Source organism: Colletotrichum navitas (genome assembly GCF_030913465.1).
Source record: "Colletotrichum navitas strain CBS 125086 chromosome Unknown LY79scaffold_5, whole genome shotgun sequence".
Taxonomy (NCBI): domain Eukaryota; kingdom Fungi; phylum Ascomycota; class Sordariomycetes; order Glomerellales; family Glomerellaceae; genus Colletotrichum; species Colletotrichum navitas.
The window spans coordinates 788,430-806,015 of record NW_026850551.1 but is presented as its reverse complement, the minus strand read 5'-3'; the positions used below and the strand labels follow the sequence as shown (position 1 = coordinate 806,015).

Here is a 17,586-nt window from a genome sequence, read left to right as displayed (position 1 = left end):
ATCTTATCTATTGAACGATCCCCCTCCTCGTTGTCATCAACCCCACCATTTACAGTTCCCGCGGGCTCAGTTAGCACTGTCGCCGTCCTGGCCACTCGGTCTCTTCTCTCCCCGCGACCTCGTGCGATGCGACGGCGTCGTGCGACGTCGGGAACCCGTATCACCGATGGTTGGTATGCGGTCCGGCCACCTCTGCGCCACGATCCCCAGACCGTCGTTAGTCGCAGCATGTAAATAGTATATAATTTAACAGATCCTGCTCGGTTCCAGTCGCTTCTGAGTATTGTCTACTTCTTGTGTCGTCCCCCCCCCCCCCCCCCCCCCACGTCCCCTGTCCTATCTTATCCCCAACCTGCTTTACACGTACGCGGACAGACAACACGCTCGTTCATGATGGGAAGCTTGAAAGCCGAGACCTGGGAGCTGGCGGCCGCCAAGAAGCGCGAATCTCTCGTCGCGTCGTTCCCCTCCGAGTGGCTCGTTCCCGAGGATCTGCTGCCCCCGGCGTCCCAGGCGGACGTCACGGCCTGGCCCAAGACGTCCGGCTGGTTCACCGAGGCGGAGCTCGCCATCACTGAGAGCACGGCCGCCGAGCTCATCCAGAAGCTCGCCTCCGGCCAGCTGAAATCTCTCGAGGTCACAAAGGCCTTCTGCAAGCGCGCGGTTGCCGCCCATCAACTGGTGAGTCGAGGGTGCTCTAGACTTTCTTTTTTTTTTTTTTCTCCCGCGACGTGCAGGCCTCCTCTCTGACCCGGTCTCCCCTCCACGTAGACAAAATGCCTCTCTGAAACTTGCTTTGACCGCGCGCTCGCGACGGCGCGGGCCAGGGACGAGCACTTCGAGCGCACCGGGCAGCCCGTCGGGCCCTTCCACGGCTTGCCCATCTCCCTCAAGGACAACTTCAACCTCAAGGGCCTCGACGCCACAGTGGGTTTCGCGTCGCACGTCGGCAGCCCTGCCGAGTACGACGCCTCGCTCGCCGCCCTGCTCGAGGATGCCGGCGCCGTCTTCTACGTCAAGACCAACGTACCCACGGCCATGATGATTGCCGAGTCTGTCAACAACGTCTTCGGCCGGACGGTGAACCCGCGGAACAGGAACCTCACCAGCGGCGGAAGCTCCGGCGGCGAGTCCGCGCTCATCACGATGAAGGGAAGCCCTCTCGGTATCGGGACCGACATTGGTAAGCCCCCTCCCCCCCCCCCCTCCGGCCTCTCATGCGATGTGAGACCCGCGAGCTCATTTTGACAAACCCGCAGGCGGCTCTCTTCGCATCCCCGCCGCATGCACGGGCATCTTCACCCTGCGGCCCTCTTTCGGCCGCTTCCCGACGCTGGGCTGCCGCTCCGGCATGGGCGGCCAGGAGGCCGTCCAGTCCGTCAACGGGCCCATGACGCGCACGATCACGGACCTGGAACTGTACAGCAAGACCGTCGTCGGCCGCCAGACATGGCTCCACGACCCGCGCTGCGTCCCGATCCCCTGGCGCGACGTCCGGCTGCCCGAGAAGCTCAAGATCGCCGTCATGTGGGACGACGGCATGGTCCGGCCCACGCCGCCCGTCGCCCGCGCGCTCAGGCAGACCGCCGAGAAGCTGAGGGCGGCCGGCCACGAGGTCGTCGACTGGGACCCCCGGGACCAGGCGCAGGGGCTGAGCCTGCTGGGTCGCATGTTCGTCGCCGACGGCGGCATCTCCATCAAGAAGGAGCTGGAGAAGACCGGGGAGCCCTTCAGGCCCGAGATGAAGGCGTACGAGGAGGCCAAGGAGCTCGGGACGTACGACATGTGGCAGCTGCACATCGAGCGCACGGGGTTCCAGAAGCGGTATCTGGATCGCTGGAACGCCGCCGGCATCGACGCCATCCTCTGCCCCACGACGCCGTTTGCGAGTGCCAAGAACGGCCAGTTCAGGCATGGTAAGTTCTTGTTTCTGCGACGCTGCTGTTACAGACGCCCAGCCTAACATTTTCCTCTCTTCTCTAGTTGGATACACCGGTGTCTTCAACGTGCTGGACTACTCCTGCGTGTCGTTCCCCACGGGGTTGTCGGCGGACGAAAGTACCGACGTATTCTCCGACTCTGTTGGAGAGCCTCTAGGACCCGACTGCGCTGCCATCCGGTCCGAATGTAAGGATATTTCCCCTTTCGAGTGAGACGGGCTCGGCTGACCATCTGCGTAGACGATCCATCTGCCGTGCACGGGATGCCTATCAGCCTCCAGATTGTCGCGCGCCGACTGGAGGAAGAAAAGGCGATAGCGATGGTTGGGCATATTCTGGACGTTATATAAGCCTCTGAAGCCGCGGCACAAGCATAAAGCAATATAATCTAATTATGAACACGTCAGACAACAAGCAAGTTGTCTCGGAGACTACCAGGGAAATGCCAACATCCGTCCTGGCATATGGCGGAGCTGATCGGTTTCCTGGGTGCGTTGCATCACAAACCACTCCTTTATCTGATGGGGACTCTTTGGCCATGCGTGGACTCCAGTGTGTCGTCAACTCGAATCTAATATTTGATTGACATTACAACTAGCTAATTCTGACTACATCTACAACTTGAGCAGGGCCTTCAGGTCGACGACGCTGACGCTGACCTGGTTGTTGGCGCTGGGCGGCAGCCAGCCGCCGCCGATGATGGCGACCTTGCTGCCGTCGCCGAGGACGGCCAGGGACCGCGAGTAGGCGTTGGGCTGGGGCACGGAGAGCTCGACCCAGGCGCCCGGGTCTCCGAGGGCGCGGTTGACAAAGATGCTGGCCTGGCTGCCGCCGCTGAGGATGATGGTGCCGTTGGCGCCGCCCACGGGGGTCCAGACGACGAAGGGGGAGCTGACGGGGCGCGTGCCCTTGTCGGAGACGAGAGCGACATCGGCGGCGGCGAGGACGTTCTCGGGGTCGGCTGTGACGCGGTAGTGCACGCGGCAGCCGTCGGTGCCGCAGACCTCGAAGGTGAAGATGAAGTCGTTGTTGGGCAGCTTGGTGATGACGGGCATGCCGGGGCGGGCCTCGTAGCTGGTCGTGTCGGCGACGTCGTTGATGACGGGGCTCCAGGTCTTGAGGTCGGTCGTCGTCGCGTGGGCGAGCTTCTGGCCGAACTTGGGGTCGCGCTGGTCGGCGTAGTAGGCGATGAGCTTGTCGTTATGGAGCCTAGTCGGGTTCGGCCGGTCAGCTTGAGGCTCACGAGAAGGAGACGGTCCGTCCTTGTGTATCGTTTCTAGACTTACATCAAGAAGGGCTCCCAGACGGGGGTCAGGCCGTTGGTGGGACGGGCCTCGCCTCCGCTGGCGATGGCGCTTTGGAACTTCCAGGTGACTCCCCCGTCGGTGCTGGCGTAGACATCGAGCTTGGTCAGGCTCAGGTCCGTGGGGATGCTGTTGCCGGCGAGCAGGAGGGCGCCGGCCGGGAGACCAGCGAAGGCTGCGGGGAGCTCGTAGAGCATGGGCTGGTAGCGGAGGCCCCAGCCGTTGACGGTGTCCTGGACGCGGCCGATCTCCGACCAGGTGGCGCCGCCGTCCTGGGAGCGGAAGATGGGGAAGTAGACGATGGGGGGCTCGGGGGAGTAGTTTTCCCAAGTGGCGACCAGGTCGCCGGACGAGAGCTGGACGGCGCGGGCGTACAGGACGCGCGGGTCGACCCAGCCGGCGTTGGAAGGCGGCGAGAAGATGACCTTGTTCGAGATGGTACCGGAGGCCTGGCGGCCCTCGACCGGGGAGGCGACGGGGCCGGCGGCGACCTGGAGAGACAGGAGGCTGGCGATGCCGGCGACGGCGGCACGGAGGAACTTCATGATGCGGTCTTGTGCGAGCCGAGCTAGCAGCCGAACGAAGCTGGGAGGCGAGAAGAGAGTGGCGAGGTTAAAGGGAGTCAAGTCAGTCCAGTGCCTTGAGGAGGAAGCAGATCCGGCCGGCAATCCTCGAAATGTAGGGTTTGTTATATACGTCGGTGGTGAGCTCTCAGAGGGTTGCGGCCCGCGATATCCACGCCGAGGCAAAAACGTCAGTGAGGACGACGTCGACGCTCGAAGTGGTAGGAGCCAAGCTTCCGATGCTTTCGATGCCCTGCTTTTATTGCTCTCGTGACCCGTGAAAGGTGTGATCGGAGCCCGCTCCTCGAGAGGACTAGAGTTCAGTTGGCCGTGTTGGGGGTGGTGAGCCGGCAGCGCATGCAGGTCCAGCAATACGACAACTGGGCGCGTACGGTCTGCTTTTGTTCTTCCGACGAGGGGCCCGGCGCAGCGGACACTCTCCTTCGATGTGACCTCATGAGGGGGATGAAGGGGATGAGGAAGGGTGGTCCTGTCGGTGGAAAGACGGCCGAAAATAGAGTCACGCTCCCCACGTAAGGCTCAATGCCGTTTGAGATCCGGGGTTCCTGTGTGGGGATAGCCCGGCCAAGCTCACGCACTCCCTGGGACGCGCGCCAATGGCATCGTCCTGTTCAGTTCGGTTACCGCCGTGGATCCTTAATGTCGCGAGTTTCACGTGGTAATATCAGCCCCGAGTTGTCAGGTACCGGGGGATGGACTCTTAAATTTCGCAAACAGGGCCCGGAAGAGAGAGAGAGAGAGAGAGAGAGAGAGAGAGAGAGAGAGAGTCGAATAAGGTATGAATGCGACCAAGGGGGAGAGGCCTTTCAAACCCGCCAATGCCACAACAATGGTAAACAGGTAAGACGACAGCATGCACAGGCATCACCAGGCTGAGGGGCGACACACTTGAATGAGCTGAGGCTCTAGACATGCAGCATGCTAGACGCCACAAACGAGAAAGCTGCGGGCCGTACGCGACTAAATCCCATGGGAGGGTATCGATCGTCACAGGCTTCAGAATGCTCCGATAGAGCTGTTTCTGTTGATCCGTGTTCCGTCTTCTGTAGACCCATCGCAGCATCACACTCCCAACCGGCTAGGAGGTCGTTCCTTTAGAACGAACGGGTCTCGTTACCTTGGGGTCTTATTTCCCTGCGACCCAGCTTCGTGGATGATTCGGTTCTCGCAAGGGCCTGGTCCACAGATGGTCAATAATATTGGACGATTACCCAATTGGCCTTACGAGGTGTTCATCCTTTTCGGACGACGTCTGCAAGGGTCATTTTCCCACTTGCCAAAATGATTGGTCGATCCACGGCGGCGACTGACATGTGTCATGCACACGTTTCGCGCGGATGAAAAATTGACGATACGAAACATCGACAAGCCCTCCTGGCCCACCCCAATGGTAGAGTAAGTATCCCACATCTGTTGCGAGGTTCACGGCAGTCGCAAGGACGTAAATGGCTAGGAACTCCGGTCCGAATTTGACTGGAAAGTCTTGCTTGAACCCGGGCTTCTAGTAGATACAACAGACGCCTAAATCATCGGGAAAGTTGTATATATGAGGGAGCGTTAAAGGCCGTGAAGAGCAGCCGCAAGCGCCACGTTTCATCATGCGCGGATCGTCGGCGTGAATGCCCATCATCAATGCAGTTGCCAAAATAGAATAACTGTTGCCGCGATGCTCTCTATAGCCTATCGGGGCTGAGCGGGTTGTATCTTAATATATCGCCGGTGGTCCGGCGCCGTTGCATAGCCCAATCGTGTGATAGTTGTAGGAAGATCGTGGCTCCGACCCGGCCCGGCATGACTTGATGCTAATGGTAAATTATGGGCCAATTCGTCCGGAACATTGAGCATTGCTAACCTCAGCTCGCCGGTGAAGAGATTGGCTTCTCAGGGGTTGCCTTGGACCAAGCTCATACTGCCGAGTTTGGCGGCAGTTTGGGATCGACCGGCGATGCCGTGACCCCAGCTGCTTTAGAACCGGTTTCAGTGCTGTTGTCGACCGTCCCATTCGGCGACAGTCGTGAAAAAAGCCCGCCAGACTTTTGAGATCTATGAGTTGACAACTCAATCTGTTGTATTCGGCCCCGTTATACTGCCATATCAGTACGAAGCAGATTGCACTATTTGGTCCCGCCTGGCGACAGCCTATATATCTAGCCGCCACCAGTTATAGCACTACTTTAGCTCCTTGATTAATGATTCACCTCTTTTAGCTCTGTTACTAGCGCTCTATATAGTTTCTTTCCTTCTCTATGTGATAGTCATCTCTATATGTTGACTGTTTTGTTAACAGTAACTACTAGAGTTTCTTGACTATCTTACTGAATCATACAGAACGTGGCCTGACTATAGAAAGAAAGTTTTTGATATGTTTGCAGCCGCTTCATCGCCCACGTCTCCAACCATTAAGGTTGCCCCTTTCCCAAATTGTTTCTCGCTAATATTCGCCTTGGAGTTTCTTGTTTAATGACCCTCTCCAACACCTAAATTTCCGCAAAAGAACTTTGGAACGTCCCCGGTTTTGTTCTTAACGAATGTAAGTCTTTCAAGCACGATCTCCTCCTGGTCGCTGCTGTTCTCCGGAGCCAAATCTTCGGAGGTACCCGAACGTCCACTGTCCAGCCTCAAGTTCACGATGTCATCAGGCTCGAGAAGAACATTGTCGTTGTCTAACACCACATGCATGTTGGCGGATCGATAACTCAGGAATGAGTTGGATAGCCTTACCGACCCACTGCAGTTCTCTGCTTCGCAGTCTCTCAGCGAGGGCGAGATTCATACCTATACCCTCCATTACTTTGCTGTCGATTTCCATCAAAATACGGAAGGCTACTTGAAACCCATCTTGCAGGTTGCCTGTCAGCCCAATGTGTATAACTGAGATCCGGGTATGGAGCTCCTGCCTCTCATTTCGAAGACGGTGCAGAAGGCTATGTAGCTCCCGGTCTTGAGCATCGCCCCATATCATGCTGTCTATGAAGCTGCGATACTTTCCCTTATCTTGCCGATCCTTGATTGTGTCAAAAAATGCTCTTGGATCGAGTGCAACCATCCTGACTCCCTCTATTTGGACCTCCACCTGAACTGTCTGCAATTGTAGTTCCTGTCCCACCAATTCGACGGTGCCAGATACAGCTTGTCGAGTCGAATAGACGTGATCAAGTAGGTTCTTGTTTCCACCCACTGTTTTACTTGCTCGAATGAGTCTCTGGATGATCGTTACCGTTGTTCCGATCAGGCCGGTTACGCCCGCCTCAGTTCCGATCACTACTTCAGCCTAGGATACACCGGTTAGATCTCAATTGTTACAGACTTTCGGATCAGAACATGACAAGTGGCTGAAAGGGACAACTAAGCAAAGCTGCCTTTGTATTCAAGACGACCCCGGATTGGCTTCTGCTACCTTTTTCTCCAAAATGATCGACTCTCGCGAGCTTGAAACATCTTCCAGACAAGGCGGTCGGCCGAAGGTCGCTTACTTTTTCTGCGAACCGCCCAGCAATTCACTCCCACTGCCAGTGACAGCTACTACTGTCCTGGCAGGCTTGGTCAGCATGTTGCTAGATAACAAGCGGTCTCACACAAATTGTCCAAGAGACTTGCAGACAAGGTGCGGAAGTCGGTTGAAAAGAGCCAAGGGTACATCTTTTGAGTTTGGAGTGCTACAAGATGTTCTACAGGATGTCTGGCCACTCTTGGTTACTGAGTCAGACGATTGTACAATTTTCATAATCGATCGATTGGAAGCCTGCGTATCAGACAATGAGTGGTTCGGAATCTCCGACCTCCTAGATTTTCTAGGCCGTTTGTCAACCCACGGATCAGGGGATATTCGCTTGGCTTCTCAGCGGAAACTGGACTCTCTCTGTCGAGAACCAAGTCAAAGCATCTGCTGTTCTAGTGAGACTGGACTCCATGGACGTCATTGCCGCAGCCGGTCTCAAGAACGCAATGCAAAGTATCACAAACGCGACATCAGCTTGCAAAAGCTCCAGCCCACCTAATCTCAAGAAATTCGACCCATCCTTGTTGTGGTTTAGATATTGTAAAGCATCTCGGAGCTGGTTGCAAGAAGCGAGCCATGGATCTGATGCGAGAATATTATGGTATCGAAGGAGCTGCCCTTCAACGACTGCAAGCGACATTAGCCTGTACATTGTTTCAATAAGATGTGGTTTGGGCCATCGTCTGAAGTACAACGCAAAGCATCATACTTCTCATTCGCCACATCTTCTCCTTTTGAGACAGAAATGCTCTTGCCGAGATTCGGACCTATCTTCTTGTAGACGCGAACGGTGTAGTGCTCTGGGTCCGACTTATTGTCGACCGACTCCTTCGGCTTGTCAAAGTCGACGGCTTGAAAGCTATGTCCCGGACTAATTTACTTCGCGCAATGCCGGATGAAATCGACGATCTATACCGCGCATTCATTTACGAGTTCAGAGCATCCAACTCAATTGAGAAAATGAAGGACATGGGCAGGGTCCTGGAATGGATCATTGGGTGCAGGGGATGGACAGAACTTCAACTTCAACATCTATGGAGGGCAATTGCGTTACCCGACAATGAGCATGAATACGGAAACCACGAGACGATAGCGAAAAACAGATTCGAGTTCACCAGTTGGGACGGATTCTGCTCCAATATTCGCCATTGTTGCGGGCCGTTGATCGAGATTCTGGAAGATCCGCAAACCGCCATGGATATGAACTCTCCAAGTCACAAAGCAGCACAGCCAACATGGACAGTGCAGCTCTCCCACCAAACAGTGAGGACTTTCCTTAGAGGAAATTCGCGAATGAAAGAACTCTTCGTCGACCCAGACTCAGCAGAAAGACTTGTTGTCACTAAGCTGTATCGATACCTTGGGATTGCTATGGTCCCGCAATCACTTGAATTCCCTCTCAGACGCCGCTCATTTTATAAGAAAAGCCCACTGGCATCACTGGAAGAACGTTTTTCAGAGCTACCGAGGCATTCATTCGACGAGGAACAGCTATTAGCAACACACGATTACTGCAAGGAAAGACCACTTGCGGGAATCGCCTTGGAAGCTGTGAGACAGTCGCAGGCTGACAGACGCGGCTTTGTTGACGCTTTACACATTATTGGTACCAATTGTCTAGCATCAAAAGACTGCTTCCCAATTTATGGGGCCACAGACATGTGCTTCAAGCCAGCGTATCTCGGCTCAAACGTTGCTGAGTTCACACACTACCGTTGCCTCCATGGAATGCAAGATGCTCTTGAAAGCTTCTTTGATCTCTTGGAAAAGTTCGAGCCACTTTACAGCAGACTCACGTTTGCCTCGTCACTCAAAGTCAGCCATCAGCATCAAATCGTCAGAGGTGCTATCGAAGCTCTTCTTGAAGTCAACGGCAACGACAACAATCACCAAGCCTGTCATTTCCGCGTGGCAAATGCTCTTCACGATCTTTCCGTTGGCATCGGTTCCTCCGAAGCCGACAACTGTAGCAATGGCACTGTCTATTCAGATGACCTGCAACCAGATCCTCTCTACCTGAGGTTCTTCGGGGATTTCATCAGTCAAACACAGTCAACTCATGAGTGCACTGCTCCCTGTCGTCATTACACCCACAAAGCCAGACTTCTGGATGGAAAATTTAATCCTGTCCGTTGTAGACACTTCACCCAAGCACTTGAAACTGTGGTGGATCGGATTGGAAGAACTTCAGAACTTTGGCACCGACCACCCTCTTATCGCTCACTTGACGAATTACTTGACGAATTACTAAACGAATTCCCAATGCCACTATCATTTGTGAGGCAGTACTTGCAGGACAATTAGATGCCTATTATAACGCGTAAGAGGAGCATAACGCGTGAGAGGCAAGTTAGGGACAAGATTAGGGACAGCTTAAAACAGTTGCTTTTCTGGTTCGAGGTGAGCCTCTTGACATCATTTGTGCTGTAAGCGGATGGTCCGGCTCAGGAGACAAAGAACCTTGCCTAGAAAATGGACACCACAAGCTTGATGCCAAATACTGGACGGCTCGGGCTCAGGATTTCGCCAAGAAGATTGATCTGCCTTTCCCACGTCACCCCCTCGATGGACGAATGCCGACTGAGACTTGCAACGCATGCCACGCCGAGGCTCAACTTGTGGCATATTTTGTTGAACATCACCTACCCAACACCGGAACTACTGGTTGTGGAACGGAAAATTCATTCAGTCGGCAATGCAGGAAGCAAAAGCCGTTGCGGGAGGTCAAGATTATTGTTAGTTAAGCTCCTTGTAATTCCTGTGCAAATTTCATTGCTTGTGTTAAGCTCAATTATATTTGTAAAATTGAAATAGTCGTTGCGGGATCAACATTTACTTAGGAAACCGATAGGTGGGTGAGCGGTTAAGTCTTAAGTAATGACTCACTTAAGAAGGCATTTGAGAGCAACCTGGGACCGTAACCTATTTACTTGTGTGACATATTTACTTATAAACTCGTGGAACAGGGTTGGGCGATCGGGCCAAGTGTGACATATATTAGGCCGCGGAAATCACCCAAGCCTGCACTGATCAGAAGATTCAAGGGTCAACAGTTTAGGAGACAGATAGGAACAAACAACAGTTGGAGTCGGAACCCGCCGCATTCCCGACTCGGAGTCTGACCCGGCCCCACTTGGCCTCCCGAAGTCGGTACCGGACGGGTCGTCCAGCTGCCCATAATCACATTACGGCCGGATCATCCGGCGGCACTACATCTCGTCTTGCTCATCTTACCAGCCCAAGCAGGTCGCGTAGGATATCCCAAATGCACACGCCACATCGGCCGAGCGTCGCGTCGCGCGACACCTACGGTACGCAACCCCAGTGTTCCTTTACCAGAACTCGGTAATATCAGGCACGACGCATCACCGGGCCACCCAATGGCCGGCCACTCTGCTGCGAATCCAATCAATGCGACAAAGAAACAGCTGAACCTCGGACTCGACACTAGTCTCAGATGACGCGCGCCCTTCCCGTCCGTTCCCCCGATTGGCCACGCCCACTTCAGCTCCTCAATTCGACACATGTCTGTCTCAGCACCTCGTGCACACCATTACCGACGTTGCTCTCTCACGATATCAGACTAGGACCAACCAACCCGTCAGCATGGGGGAGAGGCCTGACCATCAGTCTCTCTCCACTCATTGCACCGGGCGAATCCGGTGGTGGCACAGCATCCATCGAAGCTGCCCCTCCCTGCGCCGCCTAGCACCCTATGGACTAATGAACAAAGAGAGAGGAGAAAAACCTGGTTATGCGATTTGTGCGCCACGGTTGCTAGGCAGCCGTGACTCCCCGCCCATTCAGCAAGTACATCATACGTTAGCCACACACACACACCAAGCCAGACGCCGTCGGCTTGGCTTGCAACAGAGCCTCTCCAACGAGAGGAGGAAGAAAGGTGGGGGGTGGGAAGGCACGCCGTCCCCATACACGAAATGCTCCTCTGCCAGATCGACTGCGACGCTGCTGGACGCACCCCGGCCGGTTCCCCAACCAACCGGCCCCGATATTGACAGGATCGCCCGCCTTCCCGCTGGCTTTGCCGGGGCTCACCACCCTGCCAATTCTGCAGCTAGCTTGCTGGGTGACACGCTAAGAGAGGCACTGCCGGGAGGGAGAACGCAGGTGGGGCGGCTTTTCACACGTCAGACTGGAGCCATCAGGATCCCCGAAGGGAGTTTCTTGGACAGAGGGCCAGACGGACAACACATACGCATGGCATTCGCTCGTGTTCAATCGAGAAACAATGGGGTGACAGAAACCGAGGGGGCCTGGGCGTGCAAGCCCCCAGGACTGGGGGAGGGGTGGGAAACCTGCAAAGGAAAACGAGGAAAGAAGAAGAAAACGAAGGATGCTGCTCTTGGGATTTGTATCCGTCGTATGTAAACAAAAACCCATCGATCCCTCTCCTCTTCCCCCCCTCTCCCCCCCTTGGATCCTATTTCTACTGCTTCCCTCCCCATCCCATCCCTCATTCTTCACAGTCGCTCATCTGCCGTCTGTTCTGCCAAGCACCCCATCACGATACCCACAACCATCCTCGACCGGAGAAAAAAGAACCACCACTACCCCCGCAACAATGTCCTCAACCGCCCTCTCCGCCTCCTCGGCGGCTCCCGCCGCCCCCTCCTCCACCGCCCCCGTCTGCACCTCCAACCTCTACGACACCCCCAGCCAGGACCGCGTGTGCGCCATGCCCCTCGCCGGCAACCACACGGACATCATGTCCGCCTGCTGCCGCGACGCCGACGTCGTCTCCTACTACGACGGCTGCGGCATCTACTGCCTCGCCCTCGGCCAGTCCGTCCGCGACCTGCAGGACTGCCTCTTCGACCAGGGCGCCGGCTACACCGCCGTCTTCTGCCGCGACAACGGCGACGTCAACGCCTCCGCCACCGCCACCGGCAACGTCCCGCCCCCGGCCTCGGCCCAAGCCAGCGTCGTCGCCTCCGGCGGTGCCGGCGACGGCGACGATGGCGATTCGCCCAGCGGTACCGGGAGGGGCGGCGGCGGCGCCGCCGCCAGCAGCTCCACCTCGTCGCCCAACGCCGCCGCCTCAGCCGGTCTGCACGCCCCCGGCGGCGTCAGCACCCTCGGCCTGACCATCGGCGCCCTCCTCTTGTCCGCCGCCACCTTTGGCGCTCTCCAGATCTAGGCGGGAAATGGCCCACATCCAAAGGCCAGAAAGCGACGAGAACATGCCCAGGCCATCAGCGGCCCCGGGAATAATAATACAACGGCCGACCAAAAGATAATGAACTCCAATCGTAACACTCCCCTTAAGAATACCACACTTGGTGTTCATGGCACAGTCTAAAACAGCTCACGAAATGCAACAGCGGCGGGACGGGAAAGGAGCCGAAAGATATCCATTCTGAATCAAAAGTAGGAAACATGTTTAGGCCCGTATGGCACAACAGAACATAATGAATTAGATACACCCCATCATCAAAGTATCCACGGCCACCCAATGGCCTTTGCAAGTCTCGTCATAATCCGCATAGCCGTCTAATGTGTGTTTGTGTGTGCGTGTAAGCTGACAGGTGTCTCCGGCCCAGAAATCTCACCACTTCTTTTGATTAAAACACCAAGGTCGAGCACTGGTTCCAACGTGGCCATGTCCCATCTAGGAAACTAGGTGACGTGGCCTGGTTACCACCGTTCGTAGGACCACTATGTTCGCTGTTTATGCACCAAAACTGTCACTGAGGAGCCAAAAGACAATTGTCATAGCCATGTTTGATTATATTACCCGAGTTAAGGCGATATCTCATGCCGTCGCCTGTTTCCCCAAGTCCCAGCTAGCACCAGTACTTACCACATCCAGCAACAACCATCATAATACATATTTCATGATACGGTCATGATGACGAGACCCCTTTTTCGAAAATTAAATCTCGACCACACAGTCGCTATCACATCCGTCTGCGTCTCCGACAATATTGGCCATGTCGGATTTGGCGACCGCACGTCGTCCTATGATGCTGCTCCGCTTCACGCTCCGGCCTGCCATGTCACGCTTCTGGGAACCGTAACCACTGAGACCGGCTGTCGGGATGACAGGCCCTGGTCCCATCAGGGGTGCGCCTCCCGCACTAGCATTAGGAACGCCGGCATTGCCTGATGATCCAGCTCCATTGTTGTCAGACGCCCCAGAGTCCCTTGCTCCCAGACCGCTGCCGTATCCGCCATCCAGGCTTCCTTTGGGAAGAGAGTTGATGATGCTCTTGATGAGTGAAACTACATCAATCTGCAGCTGTGTCGGTGCACTGGGCGCCGCTGAGGGAGTAAGGGCTGGTTGAGGGTTTCCTGCAGGAGCTGGAGACGGCTGGCCTTGGGAACTTGTTTGAGGGGGGGGAGGACTCTGAGAAGCAAGCGTCCCGGCGGAGGGGTTTGATGGAGATCCTGAACCGGCCGTGTTTCCAGAGCCGTTCCCGTTGCCAGTGCCGTTGCCAGCATCATCGTCGGATGGGACGCTGAGGGCTTGGCCATTGGCACTGTAGACGGTGACAGCCCAGTCACCGCCGCAAATGTCGGTGGAGCGTCCATCACATACCTCGTTGCACTGTTCCTGGGGGATGCGCTCGGCCAGTTGGAATGCATTGCCACACCAGCACTCTTTTCCGTATTCTGTGCCGGCGAGCCTGAAGCCCTGCGCAGCGCAGTATGAGATGCACTTCTCATTGGACATGCTTCCAGCAAAATACTTGGATGGGTCGCAGTCCAGAGTCCGGATGGGAGAGTCTTTGAAACAGCCAAGATGCGTCCAGCCAGAGACTTCGGGGGCAACTTTGGGGGCAACATTGCTGGGTGATCCACCGCCGGGCTCGGCATTGGGGTTGCCAGATCCGGCGCCTCCGTTGCCGCCAGCTGCGGGGCTGCTGGGGCCGGGTGCGCCATTGCCGTTTGGTGCCCCTGAGCCGGAGTCGTTACTGGGGTTCCCGGCAGCAGGGCTTGCGGAAGAAGAGCCTCCGTAGCCAGATGGAGGGTTGGCGGAGCCCGAACTCCCCTGCCCGTTATTTGAACCGTTTCCAGAGCCATTGTTTGGAGATGCACCATTTGCGGGAGAACCATTCCCAGGGGGGCTGCCTGATCCGGTGTTGGGATCAGTTGGTGAAGTCGTGGGAGACGGGCCGTTGCCATTAGGAGTGCTGATAGAGCTTCCATTGCCTGGGCTGTTGGGTGTTCCGTTGCCATTGCCGCCACCACTTCCGGAACCAGTCGAGGTGATAGGTTGCATATTGCTGGTAGCTGTACAGGGAGTTGATGCAGCATTGCCCGAACCGACGCTGGCGGGTACACCATTTCCTGGGGATCCTCCGGTGTTGCCAGCATCGCTGCCGCCGGAGCCATTGCCCGAGCCGTTTCCAGATCCATTGCCTGTCACGTCACCAGACCCATTACCATTGCCGCTACCACCTCCAGGAACGGTCGTGCTAGGAGGATGCGTATTGCTGGTGGTAGTACAGGGAGTTGATGCAGCATTGCCCGAACCGACGCTGGCGGGTACACCATTTCCTGGGGATCCTCCGGTGTTGCCAGCATCGCTGCCGCCGGAGCCGTTGTCCGAACCATCTCCAGATCCATTGCCCGCACCGTTGCCGGATCCTCCGTTGCCGTTTCCACCACCATTGCCGCCAGTGGCACCATTGGCAGGCCCGGTGGGCAGAGGCGCGAAAAAAGCCGTGACAGTTGTGATGACGACCGCTGGGGGATTGTCTGCGCCTACAGGTGCTCCGTCGTTACCACCAGGTGCACAGTACCAGCCGCCCTTGCAGTGGTAGCATGGCCAACCCATGCCGCAAGGAGCGGGTAGCATTGGCGTTTCCTGGGGGGGGCAAAACCAGCCGTTGAGACACTCTGAGCACGAATAGCCTCGGCCCGGGCACGGGCCAGATCCTGAAGGAGGGTTTGCAGAAGGTGCCGAACATGCTGGGCATTGGACAACAGCGGGACAGTCGGAAATGGGGATGACCGGCGTGCCTGGGAGGGCGCTACCGCCGGGCGAAGAGCCCTGTCCGTCGTCGGCGAATATTGAACCACCGGACGGTGTAGGAGAAGAGGTGGGGCTGCCATTGCTACTCAATGGCGCCTCGCTGGGCTGCGAAGCTGGTGGCCCGGCAGCAACGGTTATAGTCGTCTGGATGCTGACTGCTGGGGCTTGCGGCGTAGGAGCAGTAACACCGCCGTTCGGCTGGCTGGGAGGCTGGGTAGCGCCAGCAGGCGTTTGGATGACTGAGAAGACATATTAGTTGAGAGAAGAGACGGCAGCTGCCGCTGACGTACCTGGGATAAGGTTTGATGAAGCGTTTGAGTTCGTTGTAGGCGATTGGGACTGGCCTGTTGAGTTGGGGCTCTGACCTTGTACGCTGTTTCCTTGGCTTCCAGCTCCGGGCTGGGATGGAGACGCACTGACGGGAGAACCATTGTCAATGTCAGCGGTAGGTTGTGCGGTAGTCGATGACGTCTGTAGAGTTCCTGCCAGTGAGCTTCCTGCGGCGACGAAAGGAGTGGCTTGAGAAGACACAGGGAGGCTGGCTGTCCCGCCGCCTGCGGATAGAACGGAGGATGTGGACGGTACTCCGGGTGGAACAAGGGAGCTGGATGAGCCGACTGTTGATGATGAGACCGGAACAGCTAGCGAGCTCAAGGCCGTGGACACGGCTGGCTGAGGGCGTGCAGCAGAAGCACCAGCAGAACAGGTTGTGAAGATGAATGTGGGGGTTCCATTGGCGATTTCGACCATTGTACAAGGGAAATAAGCAGCCGAGACCGGAGAAGTTGTAGCCTGATTGGGATTACCTCCGGCGGTAGAGACTGAAGCATCACCTTGGATGATTGGATTGATGAGTGAGCCAATAAGACTAGGTGTAGTGGCAGCCAAGTCGGTAGGTAGTTGAGGTGCATTGAGTCCACCAAGATCGACCGAAGGCATTGCATCTGGCAAGATGACTGAGACGGAACCAAGGACGCCATTCAAATTTGACACGGGTAGTGAGCTGGGGATGACGTTTGAGATGGGCAAGGCAGTGGTTAGAACTCCTGGGGCAGCTGTGATGACGCCGATAGCTGCTGAGAGAGCAGTAACCGTAAGGAGACCACCACCGACAGGAACTCCGTTATTGGCAACTGCAGTGGCCTGCGAGGCGGGAATCCTGCCGCCGTCAATTAGTGTTGTCAAAGGGTTGAGAACACCAGTGACGCCAGACAGAGAGATAGGAGAACCGGCATTGCCTGCTGCGCCAACGATAATGCTGACGAGACTCTGGACGGGATTCAGCAGTCCACCGCCGTTCGGGGTCTGTCCCGCCTCACCGCTCGGGACGGCGGGAGGAAGGCTGAGAGGACCGCCAGGCTGAAGTAGTGTGGACACAGCGTTGGGGGCAGAGGCCAATACGTTGCTGGGTGTGGCACCTCCGATGGCCGCTGTCAAAGGAGCGAGCACCCCTGGAATGACCTGTGGCTGGTTATTGGGTACAGCGGGAGCAGCGGAGGGCAGAGACGTGGTGATGGCCGGTTGAGCGAGAGTGACAGGCGAGGCAGATTGACCGCCGTCGAAAATACCCCAAGGAAGGCCCCAGGGAGCGCCTTGAAGCTGCCTGGCCTGGACGTTGGTGTCTCTTTTGGCCAGGTTGTCGGCGGTATTGTCGTTCCGGACTCGTGGCAATGCCTGGGAGACGGCCGATGCCGTGAAGAAGGTTAGAGTGACGAGGCCTACGCCGACCATCGTCTGACTCTGCCATTGTGAGGGTCCTGAAGGGCCACAAAGCCGCATGATGGAGGGTTTTCTGCTAGAATAGCCGGGGAATAGAATGAGTGGAATGACTCTCGATGCGTTTCGAAGAGAACTGTGAGAGAGAGGGAATGAAGGTTCCAAAACTTGAGGTCCAAGAAAACGAGTCAAAACTGAAGCGAGGGTGGGATGATGTTGGTGAGGAGATGGAGATGTGTGTGGAAGAGGAGGAGAAGAAGAAGAAGAAGAAGAGATTGAGGTTAGGAGGGGAGAGGGGGGAGGATAGGTATGGCCAGACGTGCCGGCCGCATTGTGCTGCTTCCATGAAAGGAGGGATATGAGAAGGAAGGCAACGATGCGGAGAGGAAAGCGATGATGTGAGATAGGAATTGCCAACTTCCGTGGATGTCGGTGAAGAGGGGCAGGAAGCTGTCGTCCTCCTTGCCGGTTCCGAACCATAGCGGAAGAGGGAAGAGCGAAGATGTTTCTCGACGCAGGCACGAACGGAAGACCCTTCCTGCCG

At 56.4% G+C, this 17,586-nt stretch overlaps 5 protein-coding genes across 5 annotated transcripts; 3 read left to right on the top strand and 2 right to left on the bottom strand.

Moving 5' to 3' along the window:
- Window positions 1-323: 323 nt before the first annotated feature.
- On the top strand, window positions 324-2,422 carry LY79DRAFT_288239 (amidase). The gene is made up of 5 exons (XM_060552189.1): window positions 324-681; window positions 772-1,183; window positions 1,260-1,916; window positions 1,984-2,127; window positions 2,181-2,422. Exons 1-5 carry the CDS (start codon window positions 391-393, stop codon window positions 2,288-2,290), a joined length of 1,614 nt encoding a protein of 537 aa, XP_060419135.1. The 5' UTR covers window positions 324-390; the 3' UTR covers window positions 2,291-2,422.
- A 132-nt stretch (window positions 2,423-2,554) lies between these two features.
- On the bottom strand, window positions 2,555-3,789 carry LY79DRAFT_506248 (family 93 glycoside hydrolase; the record flags this gene model as incomplete). The annotated part of the gene is made up of 2 exons (XM_060553704.1): window positions 2,555-3,149; window positions 3,227-3,789. 2 exons carry the CDS (start codon window positions 3,787-3,789, stop codon window positions 2,555-2,557), a joined length of 1,158 nt encoding a protein of 385 aa, XP_060419134.1.
- Window positions 3,790-7,238: 3,449 nt separating this feature from the next.
- Window positions 7,239-9,761, top strand: LY79DRAFT_656116 (uncharacterized protein; the record flags this gene model as incomplete). The annotated part of the gene is made up of 3 exons (XM_060562680.1): window positions 7,239-7,370; window positions 7,624-7,867; window positions 8,109-9,761. The coding sequence occupies 3 exons, from the start codon at window positions 7,239-7,241 to the stop codon at window positions 9,629-9,631; spliced, it is 1,899 nt and encodes a 632-aa protein (XP_060419133.1). The 3' UTR covers window positions 9,632-9,761.
- A 2,148-nt stretch (window positions 9,762-11,909) lies between these two features.
- LY79DRAFT_576154 (uncharacterized protein) lies at window positions 11,910-12,485 on the top strand (the record flags this gene model as incomplete). The annotated part of the gene is made up of 1 exon (XM_060559770.1): window positions 11,910-12,485. The coding sequence occupies one exon, from the start codon at window positions 11,910-11,912 to the stop codon at window positions 12,483-12,485; it is 576 nt and encodes a 191-aa protein (XP_060419132.1).
- A 4,098-nt stretch (window positions 12,486-16,583) lies between these two features.
- Window positions 16,584-17,151, bottom strand: LY79DRAFT_539141 (uncharacterized protein). Its single transcript, XM_060556792.1, has one exon. It carries the CDS (start codon window positions 17,071-17,073, stop codon window positions 16,798-16,800), a length of 276 nt encoding a protein of 91 aa, XP_060419131.1. The 5' UTR covers window positions 17,074-17,151; the 3' UTR covers window positions 16,584-16,797.
- Window positions 17,152-17,586: the final 435 nt, after the last annotated feature.

What these genes read in the sequence shown, in the direction of transcription:
- LY79DRAFT_288239 (XM_060552189.1), top strand. Translation starts at nt 391, where the DNA reads ATGATGGGAAGCTTGAAAGCCGAGACCTGGGAGCTGGCGGCCGCCAAG. An exon ending in CGGTTGCCGCCCATCAACTG is followed by an intron (nt 682 to 771) that starts GTGAGTCGAGGG and finishes CCCTCCACGTAG; the next exon opens with ACAAAATGCCTCTCTGAAAC. An exon ending in GAACGGCCAGTTCAGGCATG is followed by an intron (nt 1,917 to 1,983) that starts GTAAGTTCTTGT and finishes TCTCTTCTCTAG; the next exon opens with TTGGATACACCGGTGTCTTC.
- LY79DRAFT_539141 (XM_060556792.1), bottom strand. Translation starts at nt 17,073, where the DNA reads ATGGCAGAGTCAGACGATGGTCGGCGTAGGCCTCGTCACTCTAACCTT.